Source organism: Trichechus manatus, unplaced genomic scaffold, assembly GCF_000243295.1.
Source record: "Trichechus manatus latirostris isolate Lorelei unplaced genomic scaffold, TriManLat1.0 scaffold00045, whole genome shotgun sequence".
Lineage (NCBI taxonomy): Eukaryota > Metazoa > Chordata > Mammalia > Sirenia > Trichechidae > Trichechus > Trichechus manatus.
The window spans coordinates 4,349,961-4,371,374 of NW_004443981.1; the positions used below are offsets into that span (position 1 = coordinate 4,349,961).

General features: G+C 35.2%; 1 protein-coding gene across 5 annotated transcripts in view; it reads right to left on the bottom strand.

Annotated features, from left to right (window-relative positions):
- TC2N (tandem C2 domains, nuclear) overlaps positions 1-21,414 on the bottom strand; it is a 37,794-nt gene that overhangs the window by 12,473 nt on the left and 3,907 nt on the right. For 3 of the 5 annotated variants that reach the window (XM_023731719.1, XM_023731716.1, XM_023731717.1), the window contains exons 2-9: positions 15,550-15,672; positions 13,407-13,640; positions 8,040-8,207; positions 6,899-6,990; positions 4,747-4,822; positions 3,535-3,635; positions 3,022-3,138; positions 354-545 (exon numbers count right to left, since the gene is read on the bottom strand). In XM_023731719.1, the coding sequence (XP_023587487.1) occupies positions 354-545; positions 3,022-3,138; positions 3,535-3,635; positions 4,747-4,822; positions 6,899-6,990; positions 8,040-8,207; positions 13,407-13,640; positions 15,550-15,616 (1,047 nt within the window). In that variant the 5' untranslated portion in view covers positions 15,617-15,672. Of the gene's footprint in view, positions 1-353; positions 546-3,021; positions 3,139-3,534; positions 3,636-4,746; positions 4,823-6,898; positions 6,991-8,039; positions 8,208-13,406; positions 13,641-15,549; positions 15,765-21,414 lie in introns of those variants that run through there. The other 2 variants (XM_023731718.1, XM_023731720.1) reach the window with 2 other exon arrangements.

Here is a 21,414-nt window from a genome sequence, read left to right on the forward strand (position 1 = left end):
TTTCATTTATTTATTCTCGGGGATATTTCCCCTGACATAGGAAATGAACATACTAGGAGAAGGTAAACCAGAGGTTATTTTCCCACGGAGAAATGGAAAGGGATCTGTTGATTTCTTACTCAACTATTTAAAAAAAAAATGAACAAATGAAATTTTTATTATCCTTTTCACTACTATTGCTACAAGAAAACCTTCCTGATCCTTTAATATTTAGTCTATAATGTACAAGTTATCCTTCAGCAAATAAACAAAAATCCATTACAAAATAACTAAGTGTGAACTGGAGCTCTTCCTCCACTTCCTAATTTAAAAACTATGAAATACTTTTAACATTACATAATACTATCACTTACAGAAATTTTTGAAGGTGGTGTTATATCCAAAGAATAATCCATCTCCTGTGTGCTAAGAGTTCTGAGTGATAGTGAACATTCTCCAATGGTTTTCTTCCTGGGAGTCTGAGTTTGAATCTTAAACACAAGCCTTACTGTTTGTAGACTTTGGAGTTTAATAGCAAATACAAAAGTTTCCATAAATTCAATAACCTAAAAAAAAACACATATAATAAACATACAATAAATTTTTTAAAATTTATAAGCTGATACGCCTATACAAAATAAAAAAAAAATTCATAATCTAGGAAGGGTATATTTGTTTCATGACAACAAATATTTTTTAATGTAAATAAAAATGAGAATGGCCATAACTTGTTCTCCTAGAATTTATCCTGGATACTGTCTTTATTAATTTCACAAATCATCCTTTTAATTACTTAGTCACAAATTCAGGCCAAGATCAATACTAAGCTCACCAGAACATGGCTTTTAAAATTTATTTTTGCTTCTTGAAAATTAGAGGCTGTTTTCCCATCTTTGGTTTCCTATTCACCACAATTCTCCAACAGTCAGTAAGAGTGGTTCAAGAATCTCATATGCAAGCTCCCTCACTACCCCAAATCTAACTTGTTCATATTAAGAGACTTGAATTATTTCTGTAAAAGAGCTACTCTTTGTCTAACGTTCCCTCCGTCTATCTTAGGCTTCAAAACTTCTCTTTTTGTGCTTGTTCCACCTTTTCCAATTCAAAAGGAAAATAAGAGTTTAACATTCTACCTTCTCTCATAGATATCCACTCAGTGTTTTCCATGCTATGAACATTTTCAAATGTTCTTTTTCGTTACTTTTAATATTTTAAAGCCTTGGCTCACCATGAGCTGCCATCTTAACATGAGACAATTTTTTACAATATACTTCTTTCCATTTATAGTACTTCCTTTTTGAAAAGAAGCTTATTGGCAAGATATCTGAGCAACAAAAATCAGTATTTTGAATAAACCCAAAAAAAACCCCACTGCCGTCGAGTCGATTCTGACTCATAGTGACCCTATAAGACAGAGTAGAACTGCCCCACAGGATTTCCAAGGAGGACCTGATGGATTTGAACTGCTGACCTTTCAGTTAGCAGCTGTAGTTCTCAACCACTATGCCACCAGGGTTTTGACTATTCTGAAAAGTGCGCCTTAATTTTTACTTTTATTGTAATTGCTTATGTCTATACAGTCAGAATTGTGTTTCTGAATGCCTCATAACCACTTGAGCCACCTTTTACTTTCAGAGTCTCAAACCATAGGATCACACCAATAATACACTTAAAATGTTGAATTTTTAAACTTGGATGCACTGAGCTTACAAATGAAGGAAATGTGCTGGTTTACTCTGTATTCTCTGCATTTTGCCACAAGAGGAGTATCCCAAAGAAAAAGCAAATAAATTGATATAGAATCACAAATTTTAAAATAAAAGATTTCATACAAGTTTTAATGAGAACATTTTTCCCTAGTTAACTTAGTTTTATTTGAAAATCAAAAAGTGAAACTGTTTAAGAAAATTTAGGAAGCATTCATTGATGAGTGGCAGGATTATAACCAGAGTTAAGATTTATTTCCTTCTAGACTTTTTACGATACATATTTTCATAAAGTGAGACTAATATATATACACACACAATTGTGCTTATTGACTTTTTAACTTATTAAGAACATTGTCCATGTCCTTAAAAACTCTTCCTCAATATCATTTTTTCATGACTGTCTAATATTCCATCACATAGTACACTATGATTTTTTTCAACCATTCCCCATTTGAGCATTTAGATTATTTCTAACTTTCTACTATGAACAACACTGAGAAGAATATGCTTATATATATTTTATTTGCATTTCAGACTATTTCCATGGTATAGAAGCCAAGTAAAATTACTATTTCAAAAAGTATAAATATTTTAAGGTTTTGATATATATTGTCAAAATATTTTACAGAAAATGTTATGTTCTAGAGTACTTGGAAAATTTTTCCAGATTGTAATAAGCAAAAAAATTAGAAAGGAAGAAAGGAAAAGAAAAATATGTAATTTAAATTTGTATTTCTATGATTACTAAAATATTTTTTCATGTTTATTAGTTATTTGAATCGCCTGACTTTTAAATGATATATTCTTGTAGCTAATACCCTTTGATTCACATGGTAAACACCAACCCTTCAAACCCACATCAGAAGACAAAATGAACATGTATTTAACCTACATGTTTTACTAAATTAATGTGAAATCTGGAATTTATAAAACCAAACTCAGGATCATAAATCTTCTAGTTATAGTAATTGTAAGTATTTAAAAGAAATTAATTGTAATCAGGCAAATATTTCTCAAGGCAATAGTAGGAGGGTGGGAGAGATAAAAATATAGACACTTATCTTCCTTTCATACAAGAAAAGTGAAAGTTTTCTTAGAGACTATCTTTTATACAGTTTAGTGATTTAGATTTTCTTTTTAAATGTATCTCAATATTTGACACTGAAATATCAAATTTTCTGAGACTCAAAATTGTCTTTAAGAGCACAGGGTACATAATTTGTAGTTTCCCAAAAATAAAACACTTTCTTGTTACAATTATTTTACATGAGTAAAAGTGACAAATATGAGAAAAACAGAAAAAGAAATTTAAACACAAACATCAGCCACTTACATTGGAGCCTTCTTTAGCTGAAGACTTGAAATGCACTGGTTTGGGCAAAGTTAATATTCCTTTTACAGAAATAGTAGGAGTGTCTCCATAACTAGAGGGCCAACTTAAATCTTTGCACTAAAAAAATTGAAGATACAGTTTGAACTTTAGAAAAAACTCTGACATTACAAATATTTGATACATTTCTTGAGTTAATGACTAGAAAAAAATGATAAAAGTAAACTTTAGTCTACTGAGACCCGTTGTTTCATCCACATTAAAATAATCCGAAGTATAGTATTACAGGCATCATATCAATTTCCCTTTCACAGTAAAATCACCCACACTTTCATCATACATACAGGTTTATTTTCTTTTGATGCTTTATTAAGTATTATTTTCTGCAAAATATTATACAGCTCTAAATTCCAAAAACGTATTAGCCCGTTCTCCATAAGAGAGCAACAATAGACGCTTATAATGTTTAAATAGGCAATTTTATAAGAAAAGTCAGTATTAACTATATCGATTTACCTGTAAAACTGTAATCCAGATCTGCTCTACTGCAGAATTATAAAACAATTTCACATTCAATCTCCCAAACTCTTTTTCATCTCCTGATAGAGTAATTGTATCTGAATTGTAAAAGGACAAAGATGTTTGCAACATCATACAATCCTAACTCGTTAAGCTTTGATACAATCCAGTTTTAAGAGCACAATTAAAAAATGCTATTTTAAAAACTTTACTTATTTTGTTGTTGTTGAGAATATATACAGCAAAACACATACCAATTCAACAGTTTCTACGTGTATAATTCAGTGACATTGATTACGTTCTTTGAGTTGTGCAACCATCCTCAACCTCCTTTTCTGAGTAGTTTCTCCCTCATTAACATAAACTATTGCCTCTAAGTTTCCTCTCAAATCTTTCGAATTGCTGCTGTCAGTTGGATCCCATATAGATAGTTCTTAAAAGAGCATAATGCTCAAGGCACACACTTTTTTGCTAGTTAAGTTAAACTATTGTTTGGGTTTAAGATGACTTCAGGAGATATTTTTGGTTTAAGGTTTAAGATGATCTCAGGGCAATAATTTCAGCAGTTCATCCAGCCTCCATGGCTCCAGAAAGTCTGGAGTCCGTGAGAATTTGAAATTCTGTTCTGCATTTTTTCCGCTTTTGATCATGATTCTTCTACAGAATCTTTGATATAAATGTTCAGTAATGGTAGTCGGGTACCCTCCAGTTCTTCTGGTCTCATGGCAAAAGAGGCAGTTGTTCATGGAGGCAATTAGCCACACATTCCAGAAAAATGCTACTATTTCTTAAAGTTGCCATTTAATAAGACACCATCACATTTTTATGTTTTTATTGAAAGCAGGAGGTTTGAAAATTTAATCTTGGCTTGAATGTCAGTATGATGGATTTAAATTCAAACTAAAAAAAACATTTCCAAATAACATTTATAACACCTTAATACTGTACGCTTCTGGAAGTTCTTTCACTGATATACTTACTTTAAAGTAAACAAACAAAAGATATCTAATTTCCTCACCATTTTTTAAAAGATGCATTCATGCCTAAACACTGAGAAATGGACCATATGATCTGAGTATCTATATGCTGCTAACACTGCCAACGTATATAATATCACCTAGAGTCTTTTTCACCTGACATATACTACAATATATTGTTCGGTAGAAAAAATTTCCTTAAGCAGAAAATATAGAATACTTTATTCTTTACCCAGGCTTCTGTTACTCCCCTGAGAATTTTTCCTTGAAGAACAACTACTGGGTACACTGGATGATGAATCGTATCTCTAAAAATAAAATTATTTAGTCAGAGATTGCACATCAAACTTTAAGGATTCTCATACTTATACCAGTCCCCTATACAGACACTAATGACACCTTTGAATTACGGTGTTGGTGAAGAATATTGAATACACCACGGAATGCCAGAAGAACGAACAAATCTGTCTTGCAAGAAGTACAACCAGAATACTCCTGACTTACATACTTTGGACGTGTTATAAGGAAGGATCAGTCCCTGGAGAAGGACATCATGCTTGGTAAAGTGGAGGGTCAGTGAAAAAGAGGAAGACCCTCAACAAAATAGATGGACACAGTGCCTCCAACAATGAGCTCAAGTATAGCAAAGACTGTGAGGATGGCAGAGGACCAGGCAGTGTTTCGTTCGGTTGTACATGGGGTTGCTAGGGGGTCGGAACTGACTCCACAGCACCTAACAACAACAACAACAACACTCATCCTAGTATCAAAGTGCATGCTAACCATTTTGACAGTGTTACCAGTCAGAATTTCCCACTTCTGGAGAGTAAAAAGGAAAAAAGCTTTGTGTGTGTGTAGTTTATCAGGAAAAGTCTTAAATATCTTACTAGATAATATATGTGAAAACCTTTGCTGTTTTTGGTTTGGTTTTGTAGAAAGGAAAAAGAGATTCCTTGAAACCAAACCAAAACCAAACCCCTTGCCCTCGATTCCAACTCATAGCAACCCTATAGGACAGAGTAGAACTGCCCCATAGTGTTTCCAAGGAGTGGATAGTGGATTCGAACTGCCAACCTTTTGGTTAACAGCTGAGCTCTTAACTACTGTGCCATCAGGCTCCTCATACTTGAAAGTACTAATGAAAACCAGAATATATTTGGAAGTGCCCTTTGACCTAAAAATCTGTAAAGCAGCATTTCTCAATGTGAGGCCCCTTTGGATCAGCAGCATCAGCATCACCTGGGAACTTGTCAGAAATGCAAACTCTCACGCCTGCCATAGAGCTACTGAGAAACTTTAGGACTAAGGCTTGTATTTTGACAAGCTCACCAAATGACTCTAATGCACGTTAAAGAACTGGTACTATAAAGAATTAAATCCTAAAAAAAATTAACTCGATTAAGGATGATTTCTTTATTTAGAATACATTTTCATTTTTATAAAATTTAAGTATATATATTCACATTGAAAAAAGTCCACAAGTGTTTATAACAAATATGTTGAAAGTGCTTTTTCTCTTAGTTATAGGAATATAGGTCATTTTTCCTTTGTTTATCTCTATTTTCCAGTTTTTAAATAATGGTTGTTATTGTTGTTAGGTGCCACTGAGCCACTTCCAACTCATAGCAACCCTATGTACGACAGAATGAAACGCTGCCCAGTCCTCAGCCATTCGTCCTGATAACATGCCCAAAGTACGTAAGACAAGGTCTCGTCATCCTTGCTTCTAAGGAGAACTCTGGCTGTACTTCTTCCAAAACAGATCTGTTCATTATTTTGGTAGTCCATGGTATATTCAATATTCTTTGCCAACACCATAATTCAAAGGTGTCAGTTCGTCTTCGGTCTTCCTTACTCATTCTCTAGCTTTTGCATGCATATGAGGCAATTGAAAACACCATGACTTGGATCAGATTACTTGCATTAAAAAAGAAATATTTTTTTTAAATATCAAAAAATCCTGTCTATTTTAAAAATGGGAGGACATTGTGCTAATATTAATGAGTAATTAAAGTTCTTATATCTCAATGAAAATAGTAATTTTTAATAATGAGATAGTTACATTCAATAAGCAAAGTTAAAACAGTAAGAGCTTTTAACTATACAATTTTAAATTCCTGTCTCAGGCTTCCCTAAGTGCACACCAACTGAGAGATGTAAATTCATAAAAAAAGGACAAAAAAAATTAATGCTTTTAGTAGTCACCTGTGAGCTTCCTAAAACAATTCATACAGGAATAACCAAGTGTTTATTCTTCAGACATTAAAATAGATACACCGACAAAAGGTATTTAACATGTTGTTCCTAATATAAATCGCACATTTCTGAATTTTTCACTTGAAAATAAACTATTACATACAGTTAAATATATATAAATAATTTACCTGGATGAATCGCTGAGATGAACTTGTAAGATCAAACATAGATTTGCTCAGCCCAGGGGAACCAGGAAGTTTATGGGTCCTTAAATCACAAACTACAAAGTGACGTGAGAAAATTACTAATTTTGATAGTAAAGAAGAAACGTTGGAATTCTACTTAATTACTATGAATTAATATAATTGCTATAGGTATACACCATGAATATTATGTACAAATCTATTTAATAGGTACAGCCTTACGATGGACTTTTTTTTCAATTATTTTGTTTGAGACAGAAACCAACACAAACAATAGATTGTCACATTCACATCAAATATCAAAGAACAAAATATATTCTTTTTTGCTTCCCTTCTCCAATTCTTCATCCAAGGAGAATAATCTAAAGGGATGTAATCATCTGTGCTAAATGCAATTCAACTACTATTTAAAGAGAACTTATTACATAAACAAATCAATACTAAACGCCATGCATTGCTATATTTCTAGTTTCCCTCCTAAACTGTAAGCTTTTTGAAGAATGGGACTCTGTATACTAACTGTGATCGTAGCACAGTACTGAGCACAGGCAGGCCCGTAAATAAATATTTCTTCTTTAAGAACTCACCCTAATTCAGTGTTTGAGACAGCTATGTGTATCACATAACAGAAAAACAGTGAAAATCTTGTAAATCAGGTATGTGCAAGGTATTGATATAGTCTCGAATATGAAACTAAAAAAGTTGTATACTCATTTAGGCATTTTCATTTTCTTTGCTTACATTTCTAATCATATACTGGGTTTCTAAATTTATTATTTTCATTGACTAGAAAAGAAAAAATCTAGTAAATGTCCGTTATAGAATTAATGACTGAATAGATGACATAAAATGTATACACAATAATCTGAAAACAAAACTTTTTTCAAAAAATAAAATGGGATTTGGAACTACCAAAATAAATCCATTAACCTCTCAATTTTATACTGGATATAACACCACAGAGAAGTCATGATGTTTATCACATCACTTCTAAAGCCTGCTTTTCTCTTTTTTTAAAATGCCTTTATCAGTAAGAATAATTTCTTCCAGAAGCTTATATTTAATTTGATTTCTAAATTTGTTAAAGAGAAACACAAAGAGGAAAAGCACAAAAAAATGTTCATACCTGATCCATATAGTCTTATCGCTTCTGAGTGAGGAGGAAAGCGTCGACACAAATCAGGTGACATGTGCTGATACATATAGAATGGGTTGTATACATCATAGCTAGGGCCATGCTGGGATGAACTGGAAAGTTCTACCTTTCGATCTCCAAAAGATGCTCTGGCAGATCCTGCAAGGCAAGTGTTTCTAATGTTTTACAACATCCTTTTCTTGGCGTTATTAGCCAAAAGCTGGTGCTCCCAAGGCAAATAAAAAATTTTTTGGTCTCAAGTGCTATAAAATCACATAGCTTTGGCATCTAAAAAATCAACACACATTTACTGAGCTCTAACTGTGCCAAGTATTATGCCCGGAATCAGCCATGAACCCTGCTCTAAAACAGTCTAATAAATTGTAGGTATTTTTCTTTGCCCCATAGATTACTCCATCCTTTCTGATCTAGTTTTACTTTTATTTTTCTATTTATATAAAGGACATCTTTTAAATAAAAATATGGGAGGGGAGAGATACACTCTTTGCAAGCAGACACAGTATATTTATAAAACTTGACCACACGCTGGGATCCACAGAGCAAGTCTCAATAAATCTGAAATGACTGAAATCATAGTGTGTTCTCCGAGCACAATGCAATTAAGTTAGAAGTCAAAGAACCAAAAAGATGAATAGAATGTTTACATGGTAATGCAAAGAACCAAGAATAACAACAACAAAAATCTTTAAGAGGACAAGATGGAAAGATTTGCTCTACTGGGTATTAAGACTTATTACAGAGCCACAGAATATTGGCACAATGACAGAAAAACAGACCAACAGAATAGAAGACCAAGAGAGAGAATCACGTATTTATGAGGATTTCATTTACAACAAAGGTGGCACTGCACAGCAGTGGGAAAACGATAGTCTTTTCAATAAAAGATAGTAGGACAATTGGTATCTATATGAAAAAAAAAAAAACTTTTGCTAGATCTTACATATACTCAAAAGAATTGATTCCAAGTGGATTTTAGATCTAAATTAAATATTAAAGGCAAACCAATAAAGCTTCTAAATTTAAGTCAACTTACAAGAACTCTTTCACGACCTTAGACAGGGAAATGCTCCTTAAACGGGACACAGAAAGCACTAACTACAACAAAATTAAAAATTTCCATTTTCTCAAAAGACACAATTTAAGAGAGTGAAAAAGTAATCCACAGAGTGGGAGAAGGTATTTGCAACAAATAAAACTAACAAAGGGCTCGCATCCAGAATATATAAAGAACTCCTACAAATCAATAAGAAAAACACAAGCCAAAAAATATATATAGGCAAAAGACTTCAGCACTTCAGAAGAAAGGCTATCCAAATAGCCAATAAACATGACCTGGTGCTCAATCTCATTAGTCATGAGGGAAATGCAAGTTAAAACCCCAATAAGATACCACTATACAGGCAGTCCTGGTTTACGAACAAGATCAATTCCTAAAGTATGTCTTTAAGAATTTGTAGGTAAGTCGGAACAGGTGCATACGATTCTTATTTACCCTTACTTTAGTGCAAGAAAAGGCTTGAAGCCTTTTCAATGATTTAAAAGCCGCACATGCAGCAAGTGAAAGTGATTGTGATGAAGAATTTGTTGCAAGCAGGGGTTGGTTCAATTGTTTCAAAGTGAGGGTAAATTTACATAACATTAAAGGTCAAGTACAAGTTGTCCATGAGTCGGAAGTCTGCAACCTGAGAACTTACCGTACACTCATAAGAATGGTTAAAATTAAAAGACCGAAAATAGCAAGCATTGGTAAAAAAGTAGAGCAACATGCACTCTGCTGGCAGGAATGTAAATTGATAAATCACTGTAAAAAGGAGCAGCAATTTCTACTAAACCTGAAGATAATTATACCACATGGCCCAGCATACTGATTGCATGTTTAATCAATTTTAGACAGAAGTTTGTAAAAATCTTCAATTTCTTCATCTTTGGCATAAGTGGTTGGTGTGTAAATTTGAATAATAGTTGTATTAACTGGTCTTTCTTGTATGTGTATGGATATTATCCTATCACTGACAGCTTTGTACTTCAGGACAGATCTTGAAATGTTTTTGACAAGGAATCCGACGCCATTCCTCTTCAATTTGTCATGCCCAGCAGAGTAGACCATATGATTGTCCGATTCAAAATGGCCAATATCAGTCAGCTCATTCCAGCTCACTAATGCCTAGGATATCCATCTTTATGTTTCATTTCATTTTAGACAACTTCCAATGTTCCTAGATTCATACTTCGTACATTCCATGTTCTGATTATTAATGGCTATTTGCAGCTGTTTCTTCTCATTTTGAGTTGTGCCACATCAACAAATGGAGGTCCCGGAAGCTTTACTCCATCTACGTTAAGGTCAACTCTACTCGGAGGTGGCAACTATTCCCCAGCTGTATTTTGAGTGCCTTCCTACCTGAGGGGCTCATCTTCCGGCACCACGTCAGACAATGTTCCACTGCGATTTATAAGGTTTTCATTGGCCAATATTTTAAGAAATAGATTGCCAGGTCCTTCTTCCTAGTCTGTCTTAGTCTGGAAGCTCCACTGAAATCTGTTCACCATGGATGACCCTGCTGGTTGATATTTGAAATACCAGTGGCATAGCTTCCAGCATCACAGCAACATGCAAGCCAACACAGTACAATGAACTGACAGAAGAGAAATTACTGGTGATCGGAATGTGAATGTTGGAAACAAAGAGGAAGGATCTTTGGTAACAAAAATAATGCCAAAGATCATATAATAGAATTTTGCAAGACCAATGACCTATTCATTGGACATACCTTTTTTCAACAACATAAACAGTGACTATACATGTGGACCTCACCAGATGGAATACACAGAAATCAAATCAACTACATCTGTGGAAAGATATGACAGAGGCTCAATATCATCAGTCAGAACAAGGCCAGGAACACACTATCAATTGCTCATGTGAAAGTTCAAGCTGAAGTTGAACAAAATCAGAACAAGTTCACGAAAGCCAAAGTATGACCTTGAGTATAGTTCACCTGAATTTAGATACCACTTCAAGAACTGGTTTGATGCACTGAACACTAATGACCAAAGACCAGACAAGTTGTGGGATGACATCAAGGATATCATACATGAAGAAAGCAAAAGGCTATTAAAAAGACAGGAAAGAAAGGACCAAAGTGGATATCAGAAGAAACTGAAAGTTGCTCTTGAACACAGAATAGCTAAAGTGAAAGGAAGAAATGATAAAGTAAAAGAGGTGAACAGAAGATTGCAAAGGGGGCTTGAGAAGACAAAGTAAAGTATTATAATGAAATGTGCAAAGACCTGGAGATAGAAAACCAAAAGGGAAGAACACTCTCTGCATTTCTCAAGCTGAAGAACTGAAGAAAAGATTCAAGCCTCAAGTTGCAATATGGAAAGATTCCATTGGCAAAATATTGAACAATGCAGGAAGCATCAAAAGATGATGGAAGGAATACACAAAGTCACTGTACTAAAAAGAACTGGTCAACGTTCAACCATTTCAGGAGGTAGCATATGATCAAGAACCGAAGGTATTGAAGAAAGAAGTCCAAGCTGCACTGAAGCCACTAGTGAAATACAAATCTCCAGGAAATTATGGAATACCAGTTGAGATGTTTCAACAAACGGATGCAGCGCTGGAAGCGCTCACTCATCTATACCAAGAAATGTGGAAGACAGCTACCTGGCCAACTGACTGGAAGAGATCCATATTTGTATCCATTCCAAAGAAAGGTGATCCAACAAAATGCAGAAATTATCAAACAATATCATTAATATCACATGCAAGTAAAATTTTGCCGAAGATAATTAAAAAATGGTTGCAGCAGTCCATCAACAGGGAACTGCCAGAAATTCAAGCCAGATTCAGAAGAAGACTTGGAACAAAGGATATCATTGCTGATGTCAGATGAATCTTGGATGAAAGCAGAGAATACCAGAGAGATGTTTACCTGTGTTTTATTGACTATGCAAAGGCATTAAACTGTGTGGATCATAATAAATTATGGATAACATTGTAAAGAGCAGGAATTCCAGAATACTTAATTGTGCTCATGAGGAACCTGTACATAGACTAAGAAACAGTCATTCGAACAGAACAAGGGGATACTGTGTGGTTTAAAGTCAGGATAGGTGTGTGTCAAGGTTGTATCCTTTCACCATACTTATTCAGTCTGTATGCTGAACAAATAATCTGAGAAACTGGACTATATGAAGAAGAATGCAGTATCAGGATTGGAGGAAGACTCACTAACAACCTGCATTATGCAGATGACACAACCTTGCTTGCTGAAAGTGAAGAGGACTTGAAGCACTTACTGATGAAGATCAAAGACTACAGCCTTCAGTATGGATTACACTTCAACATAAAGAAAACAAAAATCCTCACAACTGGACCAATAAGCAACATCATAAAATGGAGAAAATTCTGAAGTTGTCAACAATTTCATTTTACTTGGATCCACAATCAATGCCCATGGAAGCAGCAGTCAAGAAATCAAATGATACATTGCATTTGGCAAATCTGCTGCAGAAGACCTCTTTATAGTGTTAAAAAGCACAGATGTCACTTTGAGGACTAAGGTGTGCCTGACTCTAGCCATGGTATTTTAAATCGCTTTATATGCATGCAAAAGCTGGACAATGAATAAGGAAGACCGAAGAATAACTGACACCTTTGAATTATGGTGTTGGTGAAGAATACTGAATATACCATGGATTGCTAGAAGAACGAACAAATCTGTCTTGGAAGAAGTACAGCCAGAATGCTCCTTAGAAGCAAAGGTGGTGAGACTTTGCCTCCGTGTACTTTGGACATGTTATCCAGAGGGACCAGTCCCTGGAGAAGGGCATCATGCTTGGTTGAGTTCAGCAGCAACTAGAAATATTAGATAGGAACCTTAGCGGCAATGAGTTTATGTTAATGGAGGAGGGAGAACTCAAAGAAGGAGGGTGAAAATGGTTGCATAACTCGAAGAGTGTAATCAATCTCACTGAACTGTACATGTAGAAATGGTTGAATTGGTATAAGTTTTGCTGTGTATATTCTCAACACCAACAAGTTTTTAAAATACTGCATATTAAGTTCATTTACAGAAACAGCAAAATACAAAATTTTACATACATTTATATAAATGTTGTGGGAGAAAGATGTGGCAGTCTGTTTTCATAAAGATGTACAGCCTTGGAAACCCTACGGGACAGTTCTACTATGTCATAAACGGTTGCTATGAGTTGGAATCAGCTGGATGGTACTGGGTTTTGGAATATAAATTTTATTTTAAAAAAAATACAATAGTATTTAAATACCATGTGTTGATTTTTATATTCTGCCATTTTGTTGTTTACCTTCAAGTTCTTCCAGATGTGAAGGAGTTGCTTGTGTCCTTGGTTGAATATAAGATAACTTAAACCTGGGCACCACAAATGGTACCTCTTTGCCATCAGATGGTAATTTTGAAAGTAAATAATCCTCAGTGCAGCCAACCTGAGGCTTTACAGAAATAGAAGTCACTGGAGGTATAGAAATAGCAGTATTCTGGCTACTTGAGACTGCTGCTTTCAAGTCTCTTTCCACGGAAACTGCATATAAAGAAAGAAAGAAAAAAAAAGAAAAGAGTGACAAATATGCATGGGGATTTACATATAACAATCCAAATCCAACATGTTTTGGTACTTATTTAAGAAATTCCTGATCCATAAAGTACTCTTGGGTCCTATCAAGCACTTCTGGAATCCACATTAATTCTCTCTAGCCAATATTCCAGCAATTAATACATTACTGCCAAAGTACGTTAGGTTATCATAATGCTAAAAGCAGTTTGTTAAGAGTCTCATTCCCAGAAAACAGTTCATAGATGGAAAACAAGCTTATTTTATAGTTAATTCCAAAATGCTTTGAAGTAAACTCTAAACTCATTACCGTCAAGTCAATTCTGACTCATAGCGACCCTATAGGACAGGGTAGAACTGCTCCATAGGGTTTCCAAGGCTGTAATCTTTACTGGAGCAGACTGCCACATCTTTCTCCCATGGAACTGCTGACTTTTCGGTTGGCAGTCAAGTGCTTTAACCACTGTACCACCAGGGCTCCTTTAAATAAACTCTAAACCCAAAAACCAAAACTGTTGTCGTTGAGTTGATTCCAACTCATGACGACCCTATAGACAGAGTAGAACTGCCCCATATAGTTTCCAAGTAGCGGCTGGTAGACTGAACTTCTGACCATTTGGTTGGCAGCTGTAGCTCTTAACTACTACACCACCAGGGCCCCAAATAAACTCTAGTCACTTAACAATACTGTAAACAAAGTACTTCTTGTTGTCAGTACTACTGTTTAACATCAGTTTTAAATACTTTAATAAAGTAATCGTTAAAAGAACTCTTAAAAGGTCTCCAAGTCTACAAAAATCCTTACCAAATCATAAAATATACATTGACCCTAGATATACACCAGAATAGCAACTCTCCTTGTCCAAGCTTCTATGACCGATTTTATTAGTCTCACAAGATATGTTATTTCTAAGTTGCTGGACTTAAGATATGAGGTATAGGCCACCCAGAGTTAATCTTTATATATATTTAGTATTGTCTATAGACAGCCCTGGTGGTGCAGTAATTAATTGTTCAGCTGTTAACCAAAAGGTCAGCAGTTCAAATCCACCAGCCGCTCCTTGGAAGCCCTATAGGGCAGTTCTACTCTGTCCTATAGGGTTGCTATGAGTCAGAATCGACCTGATGGCAACAGGTTTCGTTTTGGTTTTATAGACTGAATACAAGTACAACACTATTGTGTATGATTTTTATGATATGTTTTAATGTTAAAAAAGGAATACAAACAAACAAAAAAAGGCTTCATACACAAATATACTAGGAAGCACTGCTCTAGACTAAGAAATACAAGAAACAGCCAGAGAAAAACAGAATCCCAGTCAACCCTGAAGAAATCAGGAAACCACACAACAGAAAGGGAAATTTCCAGAGGTCTTTGATAAATGTGGGCCTTGATAAAGTTATGGGTCCTTTCTTTCCCTGTTGATCATTTGTTTATGAAGGGCAATTTTGAATGCACTGTCATAAACTAAAAAATGTCTCTATTTAAATTGAAACACTGCCAGAGTATCTTGTCCCCCACTTTTCCTTTTCTCCCTGGCTTTGTACTATTCCCTCCACTAAGAATGCCTGTGTCCAACTCTCACCTTCTCTTCCTTCCTTCTTCCCACTCAACTTCCTAAAATTCTGTTCAGACTTCCATGCCAAATGCTTTCTTCTTTGTGGCAATGTCTCAAGGTTGAATTTATCTCTCTCCCTAATGTTCCAGGATATCTGGAGTATTGGAATACTTAACCTGGTATGCCTTATGTTTATGTGTCAGCCCCCTCATGATTTTATAAATCCCTTGACATTAGGAAATATGCCTCGTATTTTTTTAAATACCACAAAGAAGGTACTAAATAAATGTTTCTTGAAGTAAAAGCAAAACAAAACTCACAGTTGTGCTTTTCTGTTTCACCATAGAAACATCCTCTACAGCAACTCTTTATAAATTCTGTTGCCATTACATTCAATTTCCAAAATCCAGCAAAAGATACAAACTTCCAATTTTAACATTAATCTGTTGGTAAGACAGAAAACAAATTTAAAATGATTATGCTTAATGCCAGTAGATATCACTAAATAAATCATATTATTGGTCTTTCTAAAACATAGTGAGGGCTCTGAAGCCAGAAGGTTGAAAAGCAAGATAAAGTAATATATTCTCTTTTTTGTTCCCATATGCCGTCTTGTAGCATGTAGTCTCCTTATGAATTATTAAAATTATAAGCTTTAAAAATCACCAAATGAATAATATCAATGCTAAATATATAAAAAAAGAAAAATCTGACTCTCAACTTTCTTTTTAGCCTGGACAACCTAAACCTATGTCCAAAGAAAATATGGCCCTGATAAAAAGTATGATATAAATTTTACTTCCACCAGATCAATTCTTATGGTAATCCAAAGGTCCTATAATGGAGACCAATAAACAAATAACTTCACATTGTATGAGTTAGTTTAATCCTTAGAATTACACTAACAGAAAAATATATCTTAAACACTGTATCACACATACACAAAGACACTGGCTAAACAAACCACAAATAAGATATAGTGCAAATATAGGCAATCTGTTCTAAATTCACTAGGACCATAAAATTGTACAAAAATTTCACATCCAATTAACACATAATGCAATTTTCCACCTTGGACTCAATGGTTTTGCTCCAAATGCATTCTCTTCATTCTTGCCTACTTAAACCCTATATATATACATTTTTTAATATTTTCTTCTGAAAGAAAAGTTATATATTTTTTTACAATTCAACTTTTTACATGTCTACAATTTATTGAGAGCAATTACAATAATTGGCTGTGCAACCCTACCCTTAATTAATGCAATTTTTCTATCACAGTTAACTCCCTTTTACCCCCTCCCACCTGCCCATTAACTCCTAATAAACTTTGTTCTCTATACATTTGCCTTTTCTTGTCTTTTTATATAAGTGAGGTCATACAGTATTTGTCCTTTTGTGATGGCTTATTTTGCACAGCGTAATGTCTTCAAGCTCCATCTATATTGTAGCATCTATCAAGACTTCATTTCTCCTACTGGCTGAGTAGTATTCCATTGTATGTATACATTGTTGTCATTGTTGTTAACTGCTGCCAAGTTGGTTCCGACTCATAGCAACTCTAGGTACAACAGAATGAAACACTGTGAGGATGGTCCAATAAATATTTTAGGCTTTCGGGGGCTAAGATGCAAAATTGAGGACCAATATTATGTAGATACTTATACAATAAGGGGGTGTCTGGGTGGTGCAAATGGTTAACGTGCTTAGCTGCTAACCAAGGCTGGAGATTTGAGTCCACCCAGAGATGCCTCAGAAAAAAACCCGACGATCTACTTCTGAAAAATCAGCCATTGAAAACTCTTTGAGCACAGTTCTACTCTGACACACATGGGGTCACCACAAGTCAGAATCGACTCAACAGCAACAGGTTTCTGCTTTATACAGACAACTCCTGTCCCACCTTACCACATTTGCCTTGGGTGGGCATCCAGGGTGGTGTGTATGCTTTGTGTCCAGTTGCCATCAGCTGTAGACATTCTCAAGACAATCTGTAACCATAATTGGTTGACTATTCATATTTTCTTGAGTCCATTTTTGACTTTTTCTAAGCTCTATTTTCTGTCAGTTTATTGTACTGTGTTGGCTTGCATGTTGCTGTGATGCTGGAAGCTATGCCACCAGTATTTCAAATGCTAGCAGAGTCACCCATGGTGGACAGGTTTCAGCTGAGCTTCCAGACTAAGACAGACGTGGAAGAAGGACCTGGAGGTCTACTTCTGAAAAAAATTGGCCAGTGAAAACTTTATGAATAGCAGGGGAACACTGTCTGATATAGTGTCGGAAGATGAGTCCTTCAGGTTGAAGACACTCAAAATACAACTGAGGAAGAGCTGCCTCCTCAAAATAGAGTTGACCTTAATGATGTGGATGGAGTCAAGCTTCTAGGACCTTAATTTGCTGATGTGACATGATTCAAAAGGAGAAGAAACAGCTGCAAAAATCCATTAATAATTGGAACACTAGATGTACAAAGTTTGAAACTAGGAATATTGGAAGTCATCAAAAATGAAAGAGAATGCATAAAGATTGATATCCTAGGAATTACTGAGCTGAAATGAACTGGTATTGGCCATTTTAAATTGGACAATCATATGGTTTACTATGTGAGGAATGACAGGAAAGATGTCACATTTATCATCAAAAAGAACATTTCAAGATTTACCCTGAAGTAGAATGCTGTCAGTGATAGGACAATATCCATATGCCTATAAGGCAGACCAGTTAATACAACTATTAGTCAAATTTACACACCAACCACCAATGCCAAAGGTGAAGAAATTGAAGATTTTTACCAACTTCTGCAGCCTGAAATTGATCAAACATGCAATCAAGATGCATTGATAATTACTGGTGATTGGAATGTGAAAGTTGGGAACAAAAGGGAAGGATCAGTAGTTGGAAAATATGGTCTTGGTGATAGAAATGACGTCAGAGATCGCATGATAGAATTTTGTAAGACTAATGACTTATTCATTGCAAGTGCTTCTTTTCAACAACATAAATGGTGACTATACATGTAAACTTCACCAGATGGAATACACAGGAATCAAACTGACTACATTTGTGGAAAGAGACCACAGAGAAGCTCAACATCATCAGTCAGAACAAGCCCAGGGGCCGACTATGAAACAGACCATCAATTGCTCATATGCAAGTTCAAGACGAAGCTGAAGAAAATTAAAACAAGTCTATGAGAGCCAAAATACAATCTGAGTATATGCCACCTGAATTTAGAGACCATCTCAAGAATAGATTTGATGCACTGAACACTAATGGCCGAAGACCAGACGAGCTGTGGAATGACATCAAGGTTATCATATATGAAGAAAGCAAGAGGTCATTAAAAAGACAGGAAAGAAAGAAAACACCAAAATGGACGTCAGAAGAGACTCTGAAAGTTGCTCTTGAACAGAGTAGCTAAAGCAAATGGAAGAAATGATGAAGTAAAAGGGCTGAACAGAAGATTTCAAAGGGCAGCTCCAGAAGACAAAGTATATAATGAAATGTGAAAAGACCTGTAGTTAGAAAAACAAGGGGGAAGAACAGGCTCAGCATTTCTCAAGCTGAAAGAACTGAAGAAAAAATGCAAGCCTGAAGTTGCAATATTGAAGGATTCTACCCAGAAAATACTGAACGATTCAAAAGTATCAAAGGAAGATGGAAGGAATACAGAGTCACTGTACCAAAAAGAATTGGTCGATGTTCAACCATTTCAGGAGGCAGTATATAGTCAAGAACTGATGGTACTGAAGGAAGAAGTCCAAGCTGCACTGAAGGCACTGGCAAAAAACAAAGCTCCAGAAATTGACAAAATACCAATTGAGATGTTTCAACAAGTGGATGCAGTGCTGGAAACGCTCACTTGTCTACGCCAAGAAATTTGGAAGACAGCTACCTGGTCAACCGAATAGAATAGATCCATTTGTGCCCATTCCAAAGAAATGTGATCAAATAGAATGCGGGTAATATCAAACAATATCATTAACATCACACACAAGTAAAATTTTGCTGAAGATCAATCAAAAACGGCTGCAGTAGTCCAACAACAGGGAACTGCTAGAAATTCAAGCCAGATTCAGAAGAGGACACTGAAAGAGGGATATCACTGCTGATGTCCGATAGACCTTGGGTGAAAGCAGAGAATACCAGAAAGATGTTTACCTACGCTTTATTGACTATGCAAAGGCACTCGACTATGTGAATCATAACAAATTACAGATAACACTGCGAAGAATGGGAATTCCAGAGCACTTAATCGTGTTCATAAGAAACCTGTCCATAGACCAAGAGGCAGTTGGTCAAACAGAACAAGAGGATACTGCGATCATTTAAAGTCAGGAAAGGTGTGCATCAGGGTTGTATCATTTCACCATTCTTATCCAATCTGTATGCAGAGGAAATAATCCAAGATGCTGGACTATATGCAGAAGAATGTGGCATCAGAATTGGAGGAAGACTCATTAATCACCTGCAATATGCAGATGACACAAGCTTGCTTGCTGAAAGTGAAGTGGACTTGAAGCATTTACTGATGAAGATCAAAGACTTTAGCCTTCAGTATGGATTGCACCTCAACACAAAGAAAACAACAATCCTCATAACTGGACCAACAAGCAACATCATAATAAACAGAGAAAATACTGAAGTTGTCAAGGATTTCATTTTACTTGGATCCACAATCAATGCCCATGGAAGCAGCAGTCAAGAAATCAAACAACGTACTGCATTGGGCAAATCTGCACAAAAGACCTCTTTAAAGTGTTAAAAAGCAAAGATGTCACTTTGAGGACTAAGGTGAGCCTGACCCGAGCCATTGTATTTTCAATCACCTCATACACATGTGAAAGCTGGACAATGAATAAGGAAGACCAAAGAATAACTGATGCCTTTGAATTAGGGTGTTGGCGAAGAACATTAAATATACCATGGACTGCCAGAAAAACAAACAAATCTGTCTTGGAAGAAGTACAGCCAGAATGCTTCTTAGAAGCAAGGATGGCAAGAGTTCATCTCATGTACTTTGGACATGTTATCCAGAAGGACCAGTTCCTGGAGAAGGACATCATGCTCGGTAAAGTAGAGGGTCAGCGAAATAAAGGACGGACCCTCAATGAGAAGGATTGACACAGTGACTTCAACAATGGGCTCAAGCATAACAATAATTGTGATGATGGTGCAGGACCAGGCAGCGTTTTGTTCTATTGTACACAGGGTCACTATGAGTCTTAACTGACTTGACGGCACCTAACAACAACATAATTCTAGAAATTTGTCCCATTTGTCTTAATTTTAAAATTTGCTGTCATTTATTTGTTCACAGTAATCTTGTCATTATCTTTGTAACGGCTTTAGCTTCTGTAGTTCTGCCGCTTTTCATTCCTAATATGTGTTATCAGTGCTCCCTTTTTGACATAATCTCATCATACACTTGTCAGTTTTATTAGCCTTTTCAAAGAACTAACTTTTAGCTTTTGGAGCTGTTCAACTATATGTTTGTTTTGTTTCATAGATTTTTTATTATTAATTCCTTCCTCATGTAGTACTTTTTACAAGGTTTACTTACTATTATTTTTCTAGCTTCTTGAAACAGATGCTTAGCTCATTATCTTCTGGCCTTTCTTCTTTCTAATATATGCATTTAAGTCTATAAATTTCCCTCTGCATATTACTTTAGCTGTACCCTGTCCCCAATTTTGATATGTAGTATTTGTGTTATTCTTTAGTTCAAAATATTTTCTAATTTCCAGTAATTATCTCTTTATTACTAATTTCTAGCTTAACTGTACTGCGGTGATACAACATGTTCTTATCCTTTAAAATTTGTTCAAACTTAGTAATTTTTCCATTTATGTTTCAAAAGAACATGTATTCTGTAGTTGTTGGGTGTCCTCTATATGTTCATTAAGTTAAGTTTTGTTGTATCCAAATATTCCACATCCTTTCTAATTTTTTTTGTTGGCCTCTTCTATCAATTGCTGAGAAGTATCTTAAAACCTCTCACTATGATTATGGATTTGTCTAATTCTGTTAGTTTTTACCTTTTATACTTTGACTTTGTTGTTAAATCTGTTGCCATCAAGTCTACTTCAACTGATGATGACTTTCTTATTAGGTGTATACAAATTTATGTCGTATTTTCTTATTATTCAGTTCAAAATATTTTCTAGTTCCCATTTTAATTT